General features: G+C 43.6%; 1 protein-coding gene across 1 annotated transcript in view; it reads left to right on the forward strand.

Annotated features, from left to right (window-relative positions):
• The window catches only part of XPOT (exportin for tRNA), a 62,353-nt gene that overhangs the window by 31,599 nt on the left and 8,385 nt on the right, over window positions 1–22,369 (forward strand). Inside the window, exons 12-18 of the mRNA XM_040344095.1 lie at window positions 1,248–1,372; window positions 1,851–1,995; window positions 2,607–2,726; window positions 7,840–7,934; window positions 8,238–8,307; window positions 18,529–18,767; window positions 22,008–22,293. Coding sequence (XP_040200029.1) covers window positions 1,248–1,372; window positions 1,851–1,995; window positions 2,607–2,726; window positions 7,840–7,934; window positions 8,238–8,307; window positions 18,529–18,767; window positions 22,008–22,293 — 1,080 coding nt within the window. The remainder of the gene's footprint in view (window positions 1–1,247; window positions 1,373–1,850; window positions 1,996–2,606; window positions 2,727–7,839; window positions 7,935–8,237; window positions 8,308–18,528; window positions 18,768–22,007; window positions 22,294–22,369) is intronic.

A 22,369-nucleotide genomic window follows, 5' to 3' on the forward strand; every position in this document is an offset into this window, starting at 1 on the left:
GAAATGGAACCGCCCCAGAGCTGTGTGAACTGGCTCCATTGAGAGCCGGTCAGTCTCTTGTCATGCGAATTGGATCACTGTAGAGGCTCACGCAGGGTTCATTAATTCGCTGCATTGGCTTGCAATTCTCGGAAATGCACGAACAGTTGTGTAGATAGAAAGTGATCCAATCAGTGTCGCCATATGAGTCTTTTAGCATCGCCGTCAGTTTTTCATTCACCAGTGTACCATAAACCCTGACTTTTCACTTTGTCAAAGCTGTGATTTGGCATTTTCCACGCTTTTGGCATCCTCTGTTTTGTGGATGAGAATGTGGGTCACTAAAGCACTTAATAAATTGCACATAATGCACAATGTTTGGTTCCCGACTGATTCCTGTTTTTGTTTCTTTATTTACTTGGTACTGGTAAATGATTCTTATTGTATGCTACCCAGTCTTGTGTAAAAAATAGTTGCAGTCAGAGTTCCAGAGGTATCGCTAAACCACACACCCCTATGAGTGCGTTATCCACAGATTTTCAGTTTGGTACTATATGGAACACATTTTTATCTGGGCCCGTGCTAAAATGATGCATCTTTCAAAATGTTCTCTAGTAAACCTTTTGACTTTATTCTTGAATCCTTTTGGTACTACACAAATGTTACGTAAAGTACAGAAATGCTGTAAATTGAAAACACCAGGCAACGATGGGTGGGGTGAAAACACCTTTATTCCAGCTGTGGCATCCACAGTGCAGAAGAGCTAAATGGTGTAGGTCCATATAATTACATGATTTGCACTAGTGACTAACTGCATGACTCTAGATGGTAAGCTTTGATAATGTTGAGGAAAGCAAGGAGCGGTAAATGAAGGAGGGCAGCTAAAGGCAGCTGTGGTCAAAATTTTCTCCAGGAACTGTCCCTGAGGCTAAAAGGGCGTTTAGAAATATTCCAGGAGCAGACAGAGAGGACTTTACCAGTGTGGCAATGTTTATCATCCAGCCAGCAGGCTAGAGGAAGGAAGAGGATAAGGGAAGCTGCACAACTTACAATGGAAAAGCGTGGTAATCCAAGCATCTGATCATAATGGCCTTGGTCAGAATTTTAGGACAATAACACATTTTAAAATGGATTTTATTATAACTTTTTTTTTAAACTATGTTCTAATAAGTTAAACTGGGGAAGGCTTATAAATTAAAGGCAGCATTCTGCAGTGCGTGCAATATGACTGCTTGTAATAACAAAAAAAATGCTGTTTTCAAAAACAGGGTGAAGATGAAGCTATGTTTGTTGAGTACAGAAAGCAGCTGAAATTGTTGTTGGACCGTCTTGCACAAGTGTCACCAGAACTTCTGTTGGCCTCTGTTCGCAGAGTTTTCAATAGTACACTACAGTAAGTGACTTGTAATTCTCTCCTTGGCAGTAATTACCGCATAACCATAAAAGGGTGTTTTGCATTGTGTAAGCAATTAAAAAAAAAAAAACATTGACCATAGTTAAATGCCATGTAGCTATTTTTCCCGGTTGCTAAGAAGCTACTGCTAACTAGTGAGAAAATAAGCCCTCAGCCCAGGTTCACACTGGGTACGATTTGAGATGCGATTTCACATCTCAAATCGGCGGCATTTGTCGGCAATTGCACCGTCCTAATCGGTGCGACGCCGCATCTGCGGCGCTGCACCGATTTCAAAAAGTAGTTCCTGTACTACTTTTTGCGATTTCGGGCCGCGATTCACATTGAACCCTGCAGCCGAAATCGTGGCAAAACCGCAGCCGCGAAATTGTGGCAGTGTGAACCTAGCCTTATAAAGAGACGGTGCAACATTGCCGTGAATCATGTTTGTTCTGTTTTTGTCTTTGTTCCTTTGAAGAAACTGGCAGACTGCCCCATTTATGGAAGTAGAGGTTGCTATTCGGTTGCTGTACATGTTGGGTGAAGCTATCCCTGCATCCCATGGAGCTCATTTCTGTGGAGACGCTACTAAAGCAAGTGCATTGCAGGACATGATGAGAACTGTAAGTAGGAGTGTTTTTTTTTTTTTTTTTTGTTTGTTTTTCCCCTCTTCTTTTTTTATAGCCCTCCACTTTCTCCTTCCTCCTGTCCCATAGCCAAAACAGGAAGTGAGGAAACTTTAACACTGTCATTGGCACTTTTGCCCTTGCAGCACAAAGGTCCCTAGTCTATGCACACCACATTCCTCCATCTACATGTAATGATTTATGTTTAAGTGGATCTCCTTTCGTGCTCTTACTTTCTGCCCTGCAGGTTAATTGGCTGTCGTCCAAATTGATTGTAGGTCTGTGCTGAAGACATTTTGGCCAGTGATGATCACGTGACATCACTGACCCTAGCCTTCTTTTTTTTTTTTTTTACTTGCTGGAAGGATCCTTTTTGGGGGAGAAAGAGGGCAACATCCTTACAGGGTGATGGCAGAGGACTAGTTATCTCAAGGCGCCATTGTAATACTGGATCGGTGTTTCCCAGCATGGAACTGGCAGTAATGAGGGACAGAGTGGACTTCAAGCTTCTCTGCAGTAGGGCCTAAAGTTGATTGTTTTATGTTGTGTAAGGTGCTGTTTGGTTTGTAAAAATGTGTGTTTTGTTTTTTTGTTTTTTTTTCTTCCAGCTTGTTACCTCGGGTGTGAGTGCCTACCGTCACGCATCTGTTACATTAGAATTTTTTGAAACTGTGGTTAGATATGAAAAGTTTTTCACGGTTGAACCTATACACATTCCTAACATTTTGGTAAGTGTTTTTTTTTTTTTTTTTGCGCAAGTATGTACTTGACAATCTTGAAAAACAAGAACAAGCCCACAGTCCCTGGCTCCTTAACCCTGTCTAAGAAAAATCGCCTAGAAGTGATACTTGCCATTTCTAGATGGTGGCACCATTCTCCGTTGTTAATACCCTTCTGCCTGAAATTTTCTTCCACATTATCTGCAAACCCATAGGTTTAAAAGAGGGGATATTTTGCCATAGTTAGTCGATGTGTCCGTCTGTTTGATCCCATCCCGATGTACATACAGTACAGACCAAAAGTTTGGACACACCTTCTCAATCAAAGTTTTCTTTATTTTCATGACTATGAAAATTGTAGATTCACACTGAAGGCACCAAAACTATGAATGAACACGTGGAATTATACTTAACAAAAAATTTTGAAACAACTGAAAATATATTTCCTATTCTAGGTTCTTCAAAGTAGACACCTTTTTGCTTTGATTACTGCTTTGCACACTCTTGGCATTCTCTTGATGAGCTTCAAGAGGTAGTCACCTGGCGCAGCACCCCATCACTCTCCTTGGTCAAATAGCCCTTGCACAGCCTGGAGGTGTGTTTGGGGTCATTGTCCTGATGGATGGAATAGCATACCGCTGCAAGATGCTGTGGTAGCCATGCTGGTTCAGTATGCCTTCAATTTTGAATAAACCCCCAACAGTGTCACCAGCAAAGCACCATCACACCTCCTCCATGCTTCACGGTGGGAACCAGGCATGTAGAGTCCATCCGTTCACCTTTTCTGCGTCGCACAAAGACACGGGGGTTGGAACCAAAGATCTCAATTTTGGACTCATCAGACCAAAGCACAGATTTCCACTGGTCTAATGTCCATTCCTTGTGTTCTTTAGCCCAAACAAGTCTCTTCTGCTTGTTGCCTTTCTTTAGCAGTGGTTTCCTAGCAGATATTCTACCATGAAGGCCTGATTCACACAGTCTCCTCTTAACAGTTCTAGAGATGTGTCTGCTGCAAAAGGTGGCTACTTTGAAGAACCAGGAATATGAAATATATTTTCAGTTGTTTCACACTTTTTTGTTATGTATAATTCTACATGTGTTAATTTATAGTTTTGATGCCTTCAGTGTGAATCTACAATTTTCATAGTCATGAAAATAAAGAAAACTCTTTGAATGAGATGGTGTGTCCAAACTTTTGGTCTGTACTGTATAGTAAATGTTTGTAAATTGGGGGCTGAACTGGGTTTAGTATTTTCAAAGCTGAAGGTTGGATCCACGCTATAAGCATTTCACAGCAATGTGTGATGATTCAATTAAAGATGGAAAATAAGAGGAGATCCATCCGCATATGCAGGTCAAAGTGCCGCACAGTAAAGGGGTCACCCAGAGGTGGTGTATAAAAAATCTTAGTCGTTGGAAAGGTATCTTCCAAAGTCTGATAACGATCGATCAAAAGAAGTTGATTGACAGAGATCAGCCTTGTTTGACTTGATCAATCCTAGTCTTGTCTATTGGTAGAGCAAGGTAAAGAGGAGGTGTAGGTATATCCTCAACTAAAGGATCTATAGCAATCTTTGGGTTCCTGGTAGGGCTTGGCGTGGCTTCACTCGTTAGTCGGCAAACAAAGATTTAAATAGGGCTGTACTTAATAGCAGGATTAGGACTATGACCATATTAAGGTTTATGGAAAGATACTGTGTAGATTCAGCACTAAGGTTGTAAATGTTGATGTACACCCAGAAAGAAGTTAATAAACACCTGGGTGGGAGTTCAACTTAGATTAATGCTGAACTCTAGGCAGATATTAAAGGAACACTAATGGCAAAAATGTTTTTTTAAAAAAAAATAACAAACATGTTATACTTGCCTCCACTGTGCAGCTCGTTTTGCACAGAGTGTCCCCGAATCCTGTCTCCTGGGGTCCCTCGGCGGCTGTCTCGGCTCCTCCTCGCAAAAGCTTTCCAACTTCATGCGAGCGAGCTCGCATGGTGGAAAGCTTTTGCGGGCGCGCTCCCGTGATACAGCGGCGGGCATAGCCGCCGACTGTATCACTCAGCCCCGCCCCCGGCGCACCGCATCATCGAATGTGATTGACAGCAGCGCCAGCCATGGCTGCGCTGCCATCAATCCGTCCAGCCTAGCCAATCAACGGCCAGACTGGGAACCGAAGAGTATCACAAGGACGCGCGCGGGACTTTCAAGGGGTGAGTAAAACGGGGAGGGCGGGGGCGGTACCGTCGGATTGTTTTTTCACCTTAATGCATAGGATGCATTAAGGTGAAAAAACATTTACCTTTACAACCCCTAGCTCTGTAATTAAAGTGCAACTTAAGTTCTGCTGTTACTGTGAGCATGCAGGCTTTCTATTGCAGAAGAGGCATTCAATGTTTCTTCTGCAATAAACTACACTTAACTGCCCGGATCCCCCGGACTATAAACTGAACGTACAGCGACCAACCCGATCCCTAGGTGACAGAATAACTAGCTCCTGCACATATGCAGAAGTCGCATCCTCCCATGCCGGCGGCTGAAAACTGGCATGCAGGAGGAGATGCCAGTGAGGGACTGTTGGAAAGGCAAAGCATTAATGAATTTAACTCTGCTTTTGTTTATTTTTTTTCTCCAATTCGAGCAGTGTAAATAAATGACTTTAACTTGGTATCAACCTCTTGCAGTCCCTGTATAGCAGGGCTGAAGTGTAAGAGAAAGCAGCAGTGCATGTAGCCAATCGGTCCATGCTGATAGGTAGCGAAAGAGTGACAGAAAGATGAGCTCTTTACTGTGTAGCTTCTTCTTCCACTGTCCTACCACAGACTGGGGCAGGTCAATGGTGACTTGGGCTCAAATGAAAGGGTTCAATGATGCTGGCCATCACACAGGCACGCTAGGAACTGTGTGTGTGTGTGTATAAGACCAAAGATTCATTTTTGCTTTGGATAGCATGAAAGGATCAGAACCCCTTACAGGTTTTAATTGCTGTCCTGTTGGGGAGATTCACCCTATCTGTTCCGGTGACTTGTTACCCATACAAAAAAATAGTCAAAACTCAATTTGAATAGTCCACAGAACTTAACCACTTGCTTACTGGGCACATATACCCCCTCCTGCCGAGGTAAAATTTCAGCTTTCGGCACTGCGTCGCTTTAACTAACAATTGCGCGGTCGTGCGTTGTGGCTCCCAAACAAAATTGACGTCCTTTTTTCCCCACAAGTAGAGCTTTCTTTTGGTGGTATTTGATCGCCTGTGCGGTTTTTATTTTTTGCGCTATAAACAAAAAAGTGCGACAATTTTGAAAAAAATACAATATTTTTTACTTCTTGCTATAATAAATATCCCAATTTAAAAAAATAAAAAAAAATTTTTTTCTCAGTTTAGGCCGATGCGTATTCTTCTACATATTTTTGGTAAAAAAAAAAAATCGCAATAAGCGACTGGTTTGCGCAAAAGTTATAGCGCTTACAAAATAGGGGACATAATTTTTTTTTTTTTTTTTTTTTTTACTAGAAATGGCGGCGATCTGCGATTTTTATTGGGACTGCGACGTTATGGCGGACACATCGGACACATTTTTGGCGCCATTCACATTTATACTGCGATCAGTGCTATAAATATGCACTAATTACAGTATAAATGTGACTGGCATTGAAGGGGTTAACACTAGGGGGTGAGGAAGGGGTTAAATATGTTTCCTATAAAGTGTTCTAACTGTAGGTGGAGGGGGGGGGGGGTGACCGATCTATGTCCCTATGTACAAGGGACACAGATCGGTCTCCTCTCCAGAGACAGCACCGCTGTCTCTGTGTAAAACAGCAATGAGAGATGATCTCATATGTTTACATATGAGATCATCTCTCATTGGCCGCACAGATCGAATCGCAAACGGCCACTCTCATTGGCCGTTCGCGGCGATCTGTAATTGGCTGTATCCAAGGGACACGGCCAACACAGATTTTCCCCGCTGCGCGCTCTGGAGAGCGCGCGGGGACCGCCCAAAGGGGCGGACGTCAATTGACGTCCACTTGGATTTTGGGATCCGCGCTGTAGCCGTCAATTGACTATAGCGCGGGTCCCAAGTAGTTAAAGTGGATTAAAACCAGATTCATTCCATTTTAGCTGGGCACGTCGTCTAATCTCTCTTCAAAGCCCTAAGTCCCGTTGCTTTCTCCTGCTCCATTCTTCTGTTATCAGCATAACTTCTGACAAGTTCTCTGTCAACTGTGATAAAACCAGGCTGAATTTTGTCATGATGGGTGCTATAAATAGCTTAGCAGAGAGCTGGCCTATTCACAGCACAGCTTGGCAAGTCTCTACCTATGTGGAGGTGGGTTTGTGCCTTTCCGCCAATCGGCTGTCTGTGTATGACAAGAATCCACACCCACAGGTGAATCGGGAAGAGAACATTCTAACAGAATGTACATTTTCTAAACAGTGAATAAAGCTGAGGACCGCAGATATGTGTAAAACTATGTAGGGAGATCTGTTTCATCTGTGTATCATCTGAGGCCATGCACTTCACTGGGTATATGTGAGGGTTTACATCCACTTTAAGGTAAAATTGAGGACTCCTGTTGCAGCTAGGACATGGTTCTTCAAACTATGGCCCTCCAGTTGTTCAGGAACTACAATTCCCATCATGCCTGTCATGTTTGTGAATGTCAGAGTTTTACAATGCCTCATGGGATGTGTAGTTCCGCAACAGCAGGAGGACCGTAGTTTGAGGATCCCTGAGCTAGGAGATGATTTCCCCTTTTTAGAGAAGTCTCCCTGATGGTACACCGACATCAAAAAATAAATTGACACTGAATAATCCTTTCCCTACTTAAAAACAAAACACATTTTGACTATACGTAATCTTATTAAGACTTCTTTCATGTTTTAAAGTACCATGCATGCTTTAGTTTGGCAGTCGCCACCAAACATGACATTTTTTTATGTTTTGTCAACGTTTGGGATAAAAGTAGTGTGGGAGCTTAGGTTTTATGTATGTATTGGTGCATTAAAAGCAAACTGCAAGGAACCCACTACTGTATGGTTTATTATAGATCACAAACTTTTAGGTAGTGTTCTGGCACTGTTCTCTATTGGTAAGTGACATGGTCTGTTTATCTTCTTTCATTTCAGATGGCATTTCTGGATCATAGAGGCTTACGCCATTCTAGTCCTAAAGTTCGCAGTAGAACATCTTACCTTTTTTCACGTTTTGTGAAATCACTTCAGTAAGTGCAACTTTTCAGTAAGTAAGGGCTGTGCTGCGATAACCCCCTTCTGTTTACAGAACATCAAACCCTTACCATCTTGTCACTAGATCAAATTGAGTGATGGCTGAGTGTTAACAATCTGATTCATTTCATCATAATTCAAGGCCATTTCCACTGGTCACTGAAAATTTGTTTTAATGGATATTGATGTGAAATGCATCTTCAACTTGATGTACTATGCTGCACTTATTTTATTTGTTTAAGTTTTAGATATTTGAATTGGTGTAAACATGCTATTTGTCCATGTGTTTATTTTCTTAGTAAGCACATGAATACATTTGTTGAAGACATTCTGACTAGGATTCAAGATCTTCTAGAACTGTCTCCACCTGTAAGTTACAATTTTTTTTTTTAACTTTATTTATTCTTTATTTCTTGGTATTCGATAAAAAAAAGTAACAAGTTAAGGTAAAAGCTGAGCAAAGATCTAATGCACAGTTAACTAGGGCCGAAACAACTAATCGATCAATCGACAAATCGATTACAATTTTCATAATCGATTCATCGGCCAGTAACATAATGGGGTTAAAAAAACTAAAATTAGCCCTTTATAGTACAAAAAAGCAAATCGCTACTGTAAATATTACTTTCACTGTCCCACAGCAAAAAATTAACCCCTTACAGTAGCGAGTATTTGCTCTTTTTGTACTTATTTTTTCTTTTTTTAACCCCATTTTTTTAACCCCATTATGTTAATAAACATCTCAGGCCTCAGGTATTTGGACAGGACAAGGGCTTTTTAACTAAAAACGGTGCCATTTTGTTTTTTTTGGTTCAATATACTTCAATGGAGAAGCTGCAGAAAAGCATGTAATGTGTTTTTTTGCGGCAATTTGTGTTTTGTAATCTGCCCAACAACAAATTGGCCCAAAAAAAAAGAAAAATGCTAATTTATCCGATTAATCGAAACAACAATCCGCCAACTAATCGATTATGGAAATCATGAAAATGTCATGTGTGTACTGTGCTGCATGACCGTGAAATTTGTCATTAAAAATGCGACCGCACTGAAAGCTAAAAATTGGCCTGGGCAGGAAGGGAATAAAAGTGCCCAGTAGGCAAGTGGTTAATATCTAAATGTATATGTTACTGTTTTTTACTTGCAAAAGGATTTTAATTTCTGTACGTACTTGTGTTTTACACACCACAGTGGACAAGAAGGGTCATATAGGCTACCATTAGTGACCTACTAAAAGTGTAGTTTCTGAGCTGCTGACCTATAAGAAGGAAGCAGCCAGTAAAACAAAGCTCCTGATCAGTCTGTTCCCGGTAAGTTACTCTGAAAAATATTAAGGTTAGAGCTGGCCAGAAAATTTACATTTTCAGATAAAGGTCAGCAATGGCAGCCTAGATGTTGCAGTGAATATTGGTTTCTGTTATGCTGAGCCAAATATAAAAAAAAACTTTGCACCACTTTAGTGTTTCCAATCGCAGGCTTTTAGGTTAAGAAAAAAACAGCATTGCCTTCCTAAAACAGACATACTCTATTAGAGCTCAAATCTAAAAATGTTGGCATCCAACTGTTCAAAAAACATAAGGTTAGAGACAGGCAGTCACAGCAGTTTTAAGGCCCCTTTTTTATGCCCCTTTCAGACTGGGGTGGGAGGTGCGGTGGCGGTAAAGTGGTGCTTTACAGTTGGAATTGCGGCGGTATTTGGCCGCTAGCAGTGTGGTTTTACTCCTCGCTAGCGGCCGAAAAAGGTTAATACCGCCGGCAATGTGCCTATGCAGCGGTATAGCTGCTGTTTCCCATTGCTTTCAATGGGAAGAAGCGATGGAGGAGTGGTAAATGCACCGCTTCTTCATCGCTTCAAAGATGCGGCTAGCAGGACTTTTGGAGCGGTCCTGTTAGCGCACCACTCCAGTGTGAAAGCCCTCGGGCTTTCACACTGGAGAAACAGCAGCCACTGTTTCAGGTCTGTTTGCAGCACTATTAATGGCGCCTGCAAACCGCCCCAGTGGGAAAGGGGCCTTAAAGTAAAACTATAGGTACAACTTTTTTTTGTGTCCCATTGCAGAGATTTCCTGTCGCTTCCTCTCCCATATTCAAACAAGAAGTGAGAGGAAATCCCCTGCAAATTATGGGAAAGCCTTAGGGTCACCCAGGTCACCAGAACTAGTATCCCTATCGGGAGATTTATTCTCTATTACTTTTCTGGGAATAACCCAAAACTTGGGGATTTCTTTAAATGATAATGGTAAACAGGACAAATGGAGAAGGTGAATCTCCCTAATGGGGGCACTGACAGGCATTCTAATCCTACTCCCCTCTATCCAAAACTTAAGTTTTTCCCTTTCGTTCTACTTTAAAGCTTAACTAAACCTGTTGATTTTACAGTTTCAAAAATAGTTATTTTCAAGGCGTGCTGTGAAAAACTTTCCCTGCTTATGCGCTCATAACTGATCACATGTGCCGCACCATAGCAATTGCAGAGCAAACTGAGGCAAATATGGCAGCTTCCTTGGCTGTAAAAGGATGAGGAGGGTTTGGTTCCCTTTTTTTTTAATAAAAAGTAAACACCTTTCTGTCAGGATGTTTTTTGGATATACAGGTATTTTTTAAATATCTTAATCATACAGGACCCCTGTAACATGTTCCTATGGCATGGGCTGTAGGCGCTCACTTTAAGGTGATTGGACACGCTTTTGAGGACATGATCCCACGGGGTGCATCTCTTGTAACCATACCCCACGCTCTGAGTTCTCACTTTTTTTTTATTTGTTTGCTAGTGTCTAATGGTGATGGATCCAGGGGCGTACCTAGAACATTTGGCACCCGGGGCGGATCCAATATCTGGCACCCCCCCCCCCCCGGTAAAATGTAAAAACACCCCACTGTGCCCCCTGCATCCTTCAATATCTCTTTGTCACTACTGTGTACCCCCTCTCCACAACTGCACCACGGGACCCCTTTACATTTCACAGCACTCTGGACCCCTTTACATTACACTGCACTTCTGGACCCCTTTACATTACACAGCACCCTGCATCTCTGGCCCCCTTACATTACACAGCACCCTGCACCTCTGGACCCCTTTACATTACACATCACCTCTGGACCCCTTTACATTACACAGCACTTCTGGACCCCTTTACATTACACAGCACCCTGCACCTCTGGACCCCTTTACATTACACAGCATCCTGCATCACTGGACCCCTTACATTACACAGCACCCTGCACCTCTGGACCCCTTTACATTACACACCACCCTGCATCTCTGGACCCCTTTACATTACACAGCACCTCTGGACCCCTTTACATTACACATCACCTCTGGACCCCTTTACATTACACAGCACTTCTGGACCCCTTTACATTACACAGCACCCTGCATCACTGGACCCCTTACATTACACAGCACCCTGCACCTCTGGACCCCTTTACATTACACAGCACCCTGCATCTCTGGACCCCTTTAAATTACACAGCACCCTGCATCTCTGGACCCCTTACATTACACAGCACCCTGCACCTCTGGGCCCCTTTACATTACACAGCACCCTGTATCTCTGGACCCCTTTAAATTACACAGCACCCTGCATCTCTGGACCCCTTACATTACACAGCACCCTGCACCTCTGGGCCCCTTTACATTACACAGCACCCTGAATCTCTGGACCCCTTACATTACACAGCACCCTGCACCTCTGGGCCCCTTTACATTACACAGCACCCTGAATCTCTGGACCCCTTACATTACACAGCACCCTGCACCTCTGGACCCCTTTACATTACACTGCACTTCTGGACCCCTTTACATTACACAGCACCCTGCATCTCTGGACCCCTTTACATTACACTGCACCTCTTGACCCCTTTACATTACACAGCACCCTGCACCTCTGGAGCCCTTACATTACACAGCACCCTGCATCTCTGGACCCCTTACATTACACACCACCCTGCACCTCTGGACCCCTTTACATTACACTGCACCTCTTGACCCCTTTACATTACACAGCACCCTGCACCTCTGGACCCCTTTACATTGCACAGCATCCTGCACCTCTGGACCCCTTACAGAATACAGAACCCCCTCAGAATACAGAATCCCCCCTCATATACACAACCACCCCCTACAATACAGAACCCCCCCCCACAATACAGAACCCCCCCTATACAGATACCACCCGCCTACAATACAGAACACCCCCCCCCCCCCCAGAATACAGAACCCCCCCAGAATACAGAACCCCCCCTATACATATACCACCCCCCTACAATACAGAACTCCCCCCACACAATACAGAACCCCCCTCATATACAGAACCCCCCCCCAATACAGATACCACCCCCTACAATACAGAACACCCCCCCCCACAATACAGAACCCCTCTCATATACAGAAACCACCCCCTACAATACAGAACACCCCCACAATACAGAACCACCCCAGAATACAGAATCCCCCCTCATATACAGAACCACCCCCTACAATACAGAACACCCCCCCCCCAGAATACAGAACCCCCTATACAGATACCACCCCCTACAATACAGAACACACCCCCCCACAATACAGAACCCCCCCAGAATACAGAACCCCCCCTATACAGATACCACCCCCTACAATACAGAACTCCACCTCCTACAATACAGAACCCCCCCCCCAGAATACAGAACCCCCCCTCATATACAGAACACACCCCCCCCTTACAATAGTGCACACACCCCCCTTGCCTTCAGACCCATAATGCCGTCGGACAGATGATCATCAGCGCGCCGCGTGTTACACTGTCTACACACACAGGCAGCACAGCACAGGGGGAGGCGGCTGCAGCTTCACGCTCCTCGGCGGTGTGACTGTCAGTGTCAGACAGTCACAGCCGTATCTATCAGAGCCGCGGGCGCTGCGCTGCCACAGAGAAAGGGATAATTGCGGTCCCGGGTATGGGTACGGCTCGCACGAGTCACACCCCCCCCTGAAAAGCCACGCTTCAGCTGTGTCTTACCATAGACTGCCGCTAGCGCTGCCTCCCTGTTACCGTGCGACGCGCCATCATCATGCCGCACGCTAAGTAGTCCTCTTCATTCGCGGAGGGGGTTGCGTTGGCCTGACACCCCCCCAGTGTGTGGCACCCGGTGCGGCCCGCCCCCTCCGCCCCATGCTTAGTACGCCTCTGGATGGATCTCTTCTCTTTCCTGCTGCCATCACGCTTGCCTGTCTCCCAGATTCTATTCCATGAGTACCACAAGGAGAATACCCTCACATTTAGCTAGGGTAGCCAATTTTAGATTGCAGGCCAACATTTGCTCTGCCAAGGGCCCATGCAACAGTCAACCTTTGATGTTTCATGCACTGGAGCAAGAACTGGTTTTAGCATTGGCCTTGGCATCTGAATTGTAGCTCTAACTTAGGAGTGCAACAAGCAGCCAATTTGACTAAAGCAGACTTTTATGCATTTATGTCACATTTCATTGGATAGATTACGGCCTTAATACAGCTATCTTTGTCTGGGACATAGAAACGCCCTGCCTGTTTTCCAATTTCTGTTTCACAACCGGAGTCCTATCACAATATGTTGGTCTAAGACAGAGATATGCCTTTTCTTCTGGGTGTCATGCTTGTGGCTGTCAGAGTCTTGCTATGCCTCATTGTACTTGTAGTTCTGCAACAGCTGGAGGTCCGCTAATTGCATATCCCTGGTCTAAGAGGATGCAAACTTAAGAGAATGAAGTCTCTAATGAGACCGTATTGGAGGAAGCTGCAGAAGATTTCTCTTCCCTCAGATTGTCACTATATTGAACAAGGCACTTTACCAAATATGCCTTTGAATATCAAATCTCACTGCCTCCACAAAAGTCTTGGCATTGTACAGCCTGACTCTCCTTTGTCGCGCCATGCCCATTTTTGGACATAAAGATCTATAAAACATTCCCGGTTTATGAACAAGATAGAATGTGCCATTTGGTTACTCTTTGCAAACTGTTCCTATGACTGGAGATCGGCAAAGACGTGGGCCTTTCCTGTAATTGATCCTACTGTAGGTCCTAAACATGTCCCTGTATTTCAGGACCGTGCTGTTTTTTAAGAGCAATTTGTTTCGTGGATTCCCTAACATGTCAGATATTTCCAGCATGGTGCCAATCTCCATTTACATGCGCAGAATCTTATGGCTAAAAGCTTGGACAGTTAAAGCTGCCTGCAAATGGGTGCCTCACACGTAAGCTCTTCAAAGGAAGCCTTCAGTTTGGTGAGGCACTTGACCAATTCATCAATAAGTCATAATTGAGAAGGTTTTACTTCCACAGAGGAAGATTCCAAAACCACCCTCCTCAGATACTTCTAGTTCTTCCTATTGTAGGACACCTGTCCACTATACGTCAATTTCAAAACCTAAATTCAGCCATTCCTTTTTAGCACAAGGTTTGGCCCACAAAAGCCCCCAAAGCCTTCTTCATATCCTGCTTCACAATGAAAAGGGGGAACATCACTCCAAAGGGTGGGAGACGTCTGTTCATTTGCCTCTCTGAGTAAAATGTCCCAGATGTGTGGTCCATCGGTTTAAAAGGGGTCTAAGATCGAGTTCAAAGTCGACTTTCTGAAAGCTGCTTTCTTTCAAATCATGGACAGTTGGATTTGCAAGGTGCCCTAAATCACCTCCAAGGAGTCATTGTGCCAGTACCTCCACAAGACAGGTTAAAAGGATTCTACTCAATACTGTTCATGAAACCATAGACCATGGTAGTATTCATCCTATTCTGATTTTGAAATCCCTCTGCAAATTTCTTCACGTTCCAAAATTTTGCATGGAACCTGCATGGTCAGTAATTGCCTATCCAAGTCAAGGGCTCTGTGGACATCCAATATACCCATCTGCATTTACTTACTGCATCCAATTTGTCGCACTGCTCTTTGCCTTTTCCTCTGTTCCCAGGTTTTTCACAAATGTCTTGGCACCCTTGCTTGAACTTTACAGAACTCGGGCCATTCACGTCACATGATATCTAAATGACGACCTCCCGAGGAATTAATGTCCTTTGCAGTGTTCAGAAAATGTTCACAAGAAAATTTAGCTGCTCTATGCCTTTTGGCTTTATGATTAGTGTTGACAGATCTGTTGTTCCTTCCCTTTACCTGAAATACTTGGGTCTAGTCATGGACAAATCCCAAACAAAGGTATTTCTTCCAGAAATGAAAATTCTTTCTCGAAGTTCATGCTTGACGACAAAAATCCCACCTTGAAATGCTTCGTGAGAGTTCTAGGCATTATCTTTGCCTCCTTTTGAGGCTGTTTATTTTGCCCAATTTTGATTTGAGAACTCTCCAAAACATTTTTGGGAAGCATGGAAAAAGCAGGTTAAACTTACTCACGCTCCTATTCAGCAAATAAGAACTTCCCTATTTTGGTGGATCTGGGTCACCACACCAGCGCTCACTGTGGAAGCCTGTCCTTACAACTTGTCAAGGAGTGTTCCAATGCTTCACAGTTTAGGCAACATGATAAAGGGAGAAAACCAAACTCTCCATCAAAATCTTGGAGCTCAGAGCAGTCAGGCTGTCCCTGCAGCCCTGGACCCATCTTCTGATGGGACACCCAGTCCAGGTGCAGTGGGGGGAAGTGCCACCACAGTGGCCTATATATCAACCATCAAGGGGGCACAAGGAGCCTGGCTGCCTTTTTAAAATAAGCAAACCAGATTCTCTCATAGGCAGAAACCCTGCCCAGCACCACTTGGACCAAAGGGAATAGTCTCTTAATGCAGATGTGGTTTATCTGATATGCCATAGATGACCTCCCAGATTCAACAACATGCAACTTTCTCTAGTCTTGTACTAAAATGCCCTAATTTCCCCTGGTCTTAGTTCAGACTAATTTATGCCTTCCCTCAAGTATGAATTTTGCTTCGCCCCTAACTGACCCAGAAAAATCTGGTATACAGACATACCCTAACTTTTAGCAGAAAACCACAGGCTTCTTCCCAAAAAGCCAGATCTGCGACCTCTATATGGCTTTAACCGCTTGGCTGTTGAAACCCAGGTCTTAAACAATAGAGGGATTTCTGAGTCTGTCACTCCTACCTTGCTGAAAGCAACAAACACTTTCAGGAAGATCTGTTATATTATTTGGAAGTCTTGTTTTGTTTGGTGTGTCCGGTGTGATTGCAGTCAATTCATTCCCAGAAATTATTCTGAGACTCACAATCTTGCCTTCCTACAAACTTGATACAAAATTGGCTCTTGGCACCCTTTAAAAGGCAGATATTTACCTTCTCTATCCTTTTTCCAAAAGTGTCTGACTTTTAAAAACTTTTTTTGTGGTTCTTGTTTCAAGCCTCTCTTGCAGCATCCTGTGCTCCCCCTTGACTCTTACTCAGTTCTCCCTGATTTACATAGACCACTCTTTGAACCCATCGGGAGATTCCCCTGGAGATTCTTGCCAGCAAGGTAGCCTTTTGGTTGCTACTTGCCTATCACACTTGTCTTTTGAATTTGCGGCCCTTAACTGGAAAGAGCCCTTTCCCCATACTTCGCAATGACCAGGTTGCTTCATGCCAAAGACCATCCTTTCTTCCAAAGGTGCATTCCATCTCAATGAGGACAATATTCTTCCATCCTTGTGCCCTGCTCCTAAGCATCTAAAGCAGGGGTCTCAAACTCAAATTACCTGAGGGCCACAAGACAAGTTTTCATATGCCATGGGGGGCCGCATGCAAACTTTCAAACTTCAAAAACAGTACTGGTGTCAGCGAACACATTATTAACCCCCAGCACTGGTGTCAGCGAGCGCATTACCACCAGCACTGGTGTAAGTCAGGGTTTGACAAATTTGCTTGGAATCTAGGAGCCAGCTAAAAAAGTTAGGAGCCAGAAAACGCACCCCGTCCCGACGAGCTTGCGCGCAGAAGCGAACACATACGCAGCAGCGCCCGCATATGTAAACTGTGTTCAAACCACACATGTGAGGTATCGCCGGGATTGGTAGAGCGAGAGCAATAATTCTAGCACTAGACCTCCTCTGTAACTCAAAACATGCAACCTGTAGATTTTTTTTTAAATGTCGCCTATGAAGATTTTAAAGGGTAAAAAAGTTTGTCGGCATTCCACGAGCGGAATTTTGAAGCGTGACATGTTGGGTATGAATTTACTCGGCGTAACATTATCTTTCATAATATAAAAAAAAATGGGGATAACTTTACTGTTGTCTTATTTTTTAATTAAAAAAAGTGTAATTTTTTCCCAAAAAAGTGCGCTTGTAAGACTGCTGCGCAAATACGGCATAACAAAGTATTGCAACGATCGCCATTTTATTCTCTAGGGTGTTAGGATAAAAAATATATATAATGTTTGGGGGTTCTAATTAGAGGGAAGAAGATGGCAGTGAAAATAGTGTAAAATGACATTAGAATTGCTGTTTAACTTGTAATGCTTAACTTGTAATACCAACGGCCACCACCAGATGGCGCCAGCTCACATCTGGTGGTAATAACTTTTAATACCAACGGCTCACCACCAGATGGTGCCAGCTCACAAAAAAAAGTTTTGTTTTTTTTTCCCCTCTTTGCTCCCCCCATATCCGCCCTGCCTGCGGGCCATTTATAACTGGTCCGCAGGCCACAAATGGCCCGCGGGCCGGTACTTTGAGACCACTGATCTAAAGGAATTCTCTCTACAATGCCTGGATGTAATTTGCCATTAGGGTATACATAAAAGCTACTGCTTCTTTCAGGCTAACCGATTCCCTCTTTTTATCATTTTTTTTTTTTTTCCTCGGGTCCTCGCAAGGGTCACCCTGCGTTAAAATCCACCATTGCACAGTGGATAGGGACCTTGAAGGAGCGTACGTTCTTAAACTAAATCATCATCATGCGCCGTTGTACGGCCACTCCCAACAGATCTGTAGGCGTTTCCTGAGCATTTTGGAACCAAGCCCCTGTAACTCAATTACATAAAGCCGCCACCTGGTCTTCTGTTCAAACTTTCTCAAGGTTTTATTAGGTAGTTGCATCTGCGAATGCAACTTTTGGCTACAACGCGCTTGCAGTGGCACTCTGAACTTAGTTTCTTTTACCCCTGTTGTATTTGAGCCTGTTGACAGTTAGTTTGCCTAGTTGTTGTCCACCCTTCATATCCATTGCCTAGGGACATCCCACGGTGTATGAATGTTGCCTGTGTCCAGTATAGTATGAATAAGATCAATGGAATTTTGACCTGTAAATTCTGTATCTAAGTGTATAGTGTAGGATCACCTCTCCTATTCCTTGCTTTTACTCTGCTTTGGTTTCTACAAAACCGAGGACTCCAAAATGGGGTAGGATTATGGGGGTACACCACAGGGATGTGTCTATTTATTTATTTATTTTTTTAAGCTTGTTTGTGTTCATTCACCTGAAGGTATGTCGCTATAACCGATGCTGTATGCACATTTTTTACTCCAAGATATAGCGGTTTATAGGGAAGTGTTTTTTTTTTTTTTTTTAAATGCTGAACCCTAGTAAAGTATATGCATGTTTCAAAGCTCTGTAATGTTTCGGGACTGTCAGTTTACCATGTGTTAATGTGAATTAACTCTTGTTCGTTTTGTTTTTGTTTTTTTTTTTATTAAGGAAAATGGTTATCAGACTTTGCTGAGCAGCGATGATCAGCTCTTCATATATGAAACTGCAGGTGTTCTTATAGTAAACAGTGACTATCCAGCTGACCGGAAAAGCATTCTGATGAGAAATCTGTTGAATCTGTTAATGGAAAAGTTCAAAATTTTGCTGGGAAAATTGATGGTCGAGCAAGATGAAGAGAGACAGACTGTTCTAGCAGATTGCCTTAATCATGCTGTTGGGTTTGCCAGGTAGATTAAAAATTCAACACCTGCATATATTGTACTCAAATTATACTTGTGATCGAATGTACTGGGGTGACTCCTTGCCTTTTAAAATCTCATATGACCCAACGATGGGTAGAGATTGCTTTAAGGATGCACTATTGGGACGTCTGCCTTTACACGCACTTGAACTTTAATAGTATCCCAGTCTTAGTCCCTAGGGTTCAATAATGAGTTGACCAACCCTTTGCAGCTAAAACAGCTTCAACTCTTCAGGGAAGGCTGTCCACAAGGTTTAGGAGTGTGTCTTTGGGAATGTTTGACAATTCTTTCAGAAGCACATTTGTGAGGTGAGGCACTGATGTTGGACGAGAAGGCTTGGCTCACAGTCTCCACTCTAATTCATTCCAAAGGTGTTCTATCAGGTAGGTGGAGGTCAGGAAAAAGCAAGTTCCATAAAGACATGGATGAGCGAGTTTGGGTGTATGAACTTGATTGGCCTGCCCTAAGTCCTGACCTCAACTCGATAATTAATCTTTGGGATGAATTGGAGTGTAGATGGCAACTTAGGCCTTCTCGGCCACATCAGTGCCTAACCTCACAAATGCACTTCTGGAAGAATTTTCAAACATTCCCATAGACACACTCCTAAACCTTGTGGACAGCCTTCCCAGAAGAGTTATAGCTGCAAAGGGTGGGTCAACTCAATATTGAACCCTACAGACTAAGACTGGGATGCCATTAAAGTTCATGTGCGTGTATAGGCGGGCATCCCAGTACTTTTGACAATATAGTGTACAGAGCCTTGAAAAAGTATTCACACCCCTTTCCACATTTTGTCATGCAACCAAAACGTAAATATATTTTATTGGGATTTTATGTGATAAACCAACACCGTGTCAAATAAAATTGTGGAGTGGAAGGAAAATGGTTTTCAAATGTTTTTACAAATGGGTGAAAAGTGTGGCGTGGATTTGTATTTGGGCCCCCTGAGTCAATACTTTTTAAAGAATCACCTTTCGCTGCAATTGCAGCTGCAAGTCTTTTCGAGGATGTCTCTACCAGCTTTGTGCATCTAGAGTGAAATTTGTTACCCATTCTTTGCAAAATGGCTCAAGCTCTGTCAGATTGGATGGAGAGTGTCTGTGAACAGCAATTTTCAAGTCTTGCCACAGATTCTCAATTGGATTTAGGTCTGGACTTTGACTGGGCCATTCTAACACATGAATATGCGTTGAAATAAACCATTCCATTGTAGCTCTGGCTGTATGTTTAGGGTCGTTGTTCCCCTACTATCCCCTATTTTGTAAACGCTATAAATTTTGCGCAAACCAATCGATAAACGCTTATTGCGATTTTTTTTTTTATTATTTTTTTTTTACCAAAAATAGGTAGAATACGTATCGGCCTAAACTGAGGAAAAAACAAAATTTTATATATGTTTTTGGGGGATATTATAGCAAAAAGTAAAAAATATAGCATTTTTTTCAAAATTGACGCTCTATTTTTGTTTATAGCGCAAAAAATAAAAACCGCAGAGGTGATCAAATACCACCAAAAGAAAGCTCCATTTGTGGGGAAAAAGAGGACGTCAATTTTGTTTGGGAGCCACGTCGCACGACCGCGCAATTGTCTGTTAAAGCGACGCAGTGCCGAAACGCAAAACCTGGCCTGGGCATTTAGCTGCCTAAAGGTCCGGGGCTTAAGTGGTTAAAGCAGGGTTAGGTTGTAAATAAAAAAAAATCCCAACCTTTTGAACATCTGACCGAGCACTGTTAAATCCATCATCCAAAAATGGAAAGCGTATAGCACAACTGCAAACCTACCAAGACTAGCCATCCACCTAAACTGACACGCCGCGCAATGAGAGCATTAATCTAAGCAGCGAAGAGGCCCATGGTAACTCTGGAGGAGCTGCAGAGATCCAAAGTAGGGCTAGCGAGAATCTGTCCACATGACTATTGGAATGCTGTCACACGGACTTTCATATTAGGTCCGCCTGTCAGTTTTTCAGATTGACCTGATCGGATCTCGCAGTCTCCTCCTATGGCGCAGCAGATGTCAGGGTGTCCACTGACACCCGCAGCCATCCGATCTGCTCCTGCCCCCAAAATCCAGACAGATGGTGGTCCTATTTTCCATCAGTTGATTGGATGAAAATGGGCAGGCATTCTGTTTCCACCCGATTTCCCCATAGAGGAGAGTGGGACTGTGTCCATGTCTGCTCTGCACAGCGGGGCAGACAGGACCTGTCATTTGCCTGCTCAACAGGGATCAGCAGAGCGATGTCCCGCTGAGCAGGCAGAATACACAAGACAGACACCCCTGTGAAAGGGGCCTTAGTCATGCTCTCCACAAATCTGGTCTTTTATGGAAGAGTGACAAGAAAGCCATAATAAGTCCTGTTAGCGGGAAGCCATGTGGGGGACACAGTGAACATGTGTAAGAAGGTACTCTGGTCAGATAAACCAAAATTGAACTTTTTGGCCTAAAAGCAAAACGCTATCTGTGGCGGACAAATAACACTGCACATCACTTTGAACACGCCATCCCCCACCGTGAAACATGGTGGTGACAGCATCATGTTGGGATGCTTTTCTTCAGCATGGACAGGGAAGCAGGGCAGAGTTGATGGGAAGATGGATGGAGCCAAATACGGGGCAATCTTAGAAGAAACTCTGTTAGTCCGCAAAAGACTTGAGACTGGGGCGGAGGGTCACCTTCCAGCAGAATGACCCTAAACATACAGCCAGAGCTACAATGGAATGGTTTAGATCAGGGATCTGCAATTAGCGGACCTCCAGCTGTTGCCAAACTACAAGTCCCATGAGGCATAGCGAGACTCTGACAGCATCAAGCATGACACCCAGAGGCAGAGGCATGATGGGACTTGTAGTTTGGCAACAGCTGGAGGTCCACTAATTGCTTATCCCTGGTTTAGATCAAAGCATATTCATGTGTTAGAATGGCCCAGTCAGTCCAGACTCAAAATTAATTGAGAATCTGTGGCAAGATTTGAAAATTCCTGCTTGGACGCTCTCCATCTAATCTGACAGAGCTTGAGGTATTTTTGGAAAGAATGGGCAAAAATTTCTCTAGAGGTGCAAATCCGGTAGAAATGTACCCCAATAGTGGTTCTACAAAGTATTGACTGGGGGGGGGGGGGGCCATAATGGAGGCCCAGGCTGTACGTGATTTTACTGTTGTCACAGTATTTGTGCAGGCTACTAACGCGTGTTCTGTTTTTTTTGTTTTTCCCCTCTTCAGCCGTACAAGTAAAGCCTTTAGTAATAAACAGACCGTGAAGCAATGTGGCTGTTCTGGGGTTTATTTGGACTGTTTGCAGAGCTTCCTGCCTGCACTAAGTTGTCCTGTTCAAAAGGAAATTCTCAGAGGTGGCGTCCGCACTTTTCTTCATCGTATGATCATCTGTTTGGAGGAGGAAGTGCTACCTTTTATCCCTACTGCTTCAGAACACATGTTGAAAGACTGTGAAGCAAAGGACTTGCAAGAATTCATTCCCCTTATCAACCAAATTACTGCCAAATTCAAGGTATTTAGTTGTCTCTCTTGCATGGAACTCTCAGGCTCCAGCGTAACTGGATGATTGATGCCATTGCACACACGGA

Source organism: Rana temporaria, chromosome 3 (assembly GCF_905171775.1).
Source record: "Rana temporaria chromosome 3, aRanTem1.1, whole genome shotgun sequence".
In the NCBI taxonomy this organism is placed as follows: domain Eukaryota; kingdom Metazoa; phylum Chordata; class Amphibia; order Anura; family Ranidae; genus Rana; species Rana temporaria.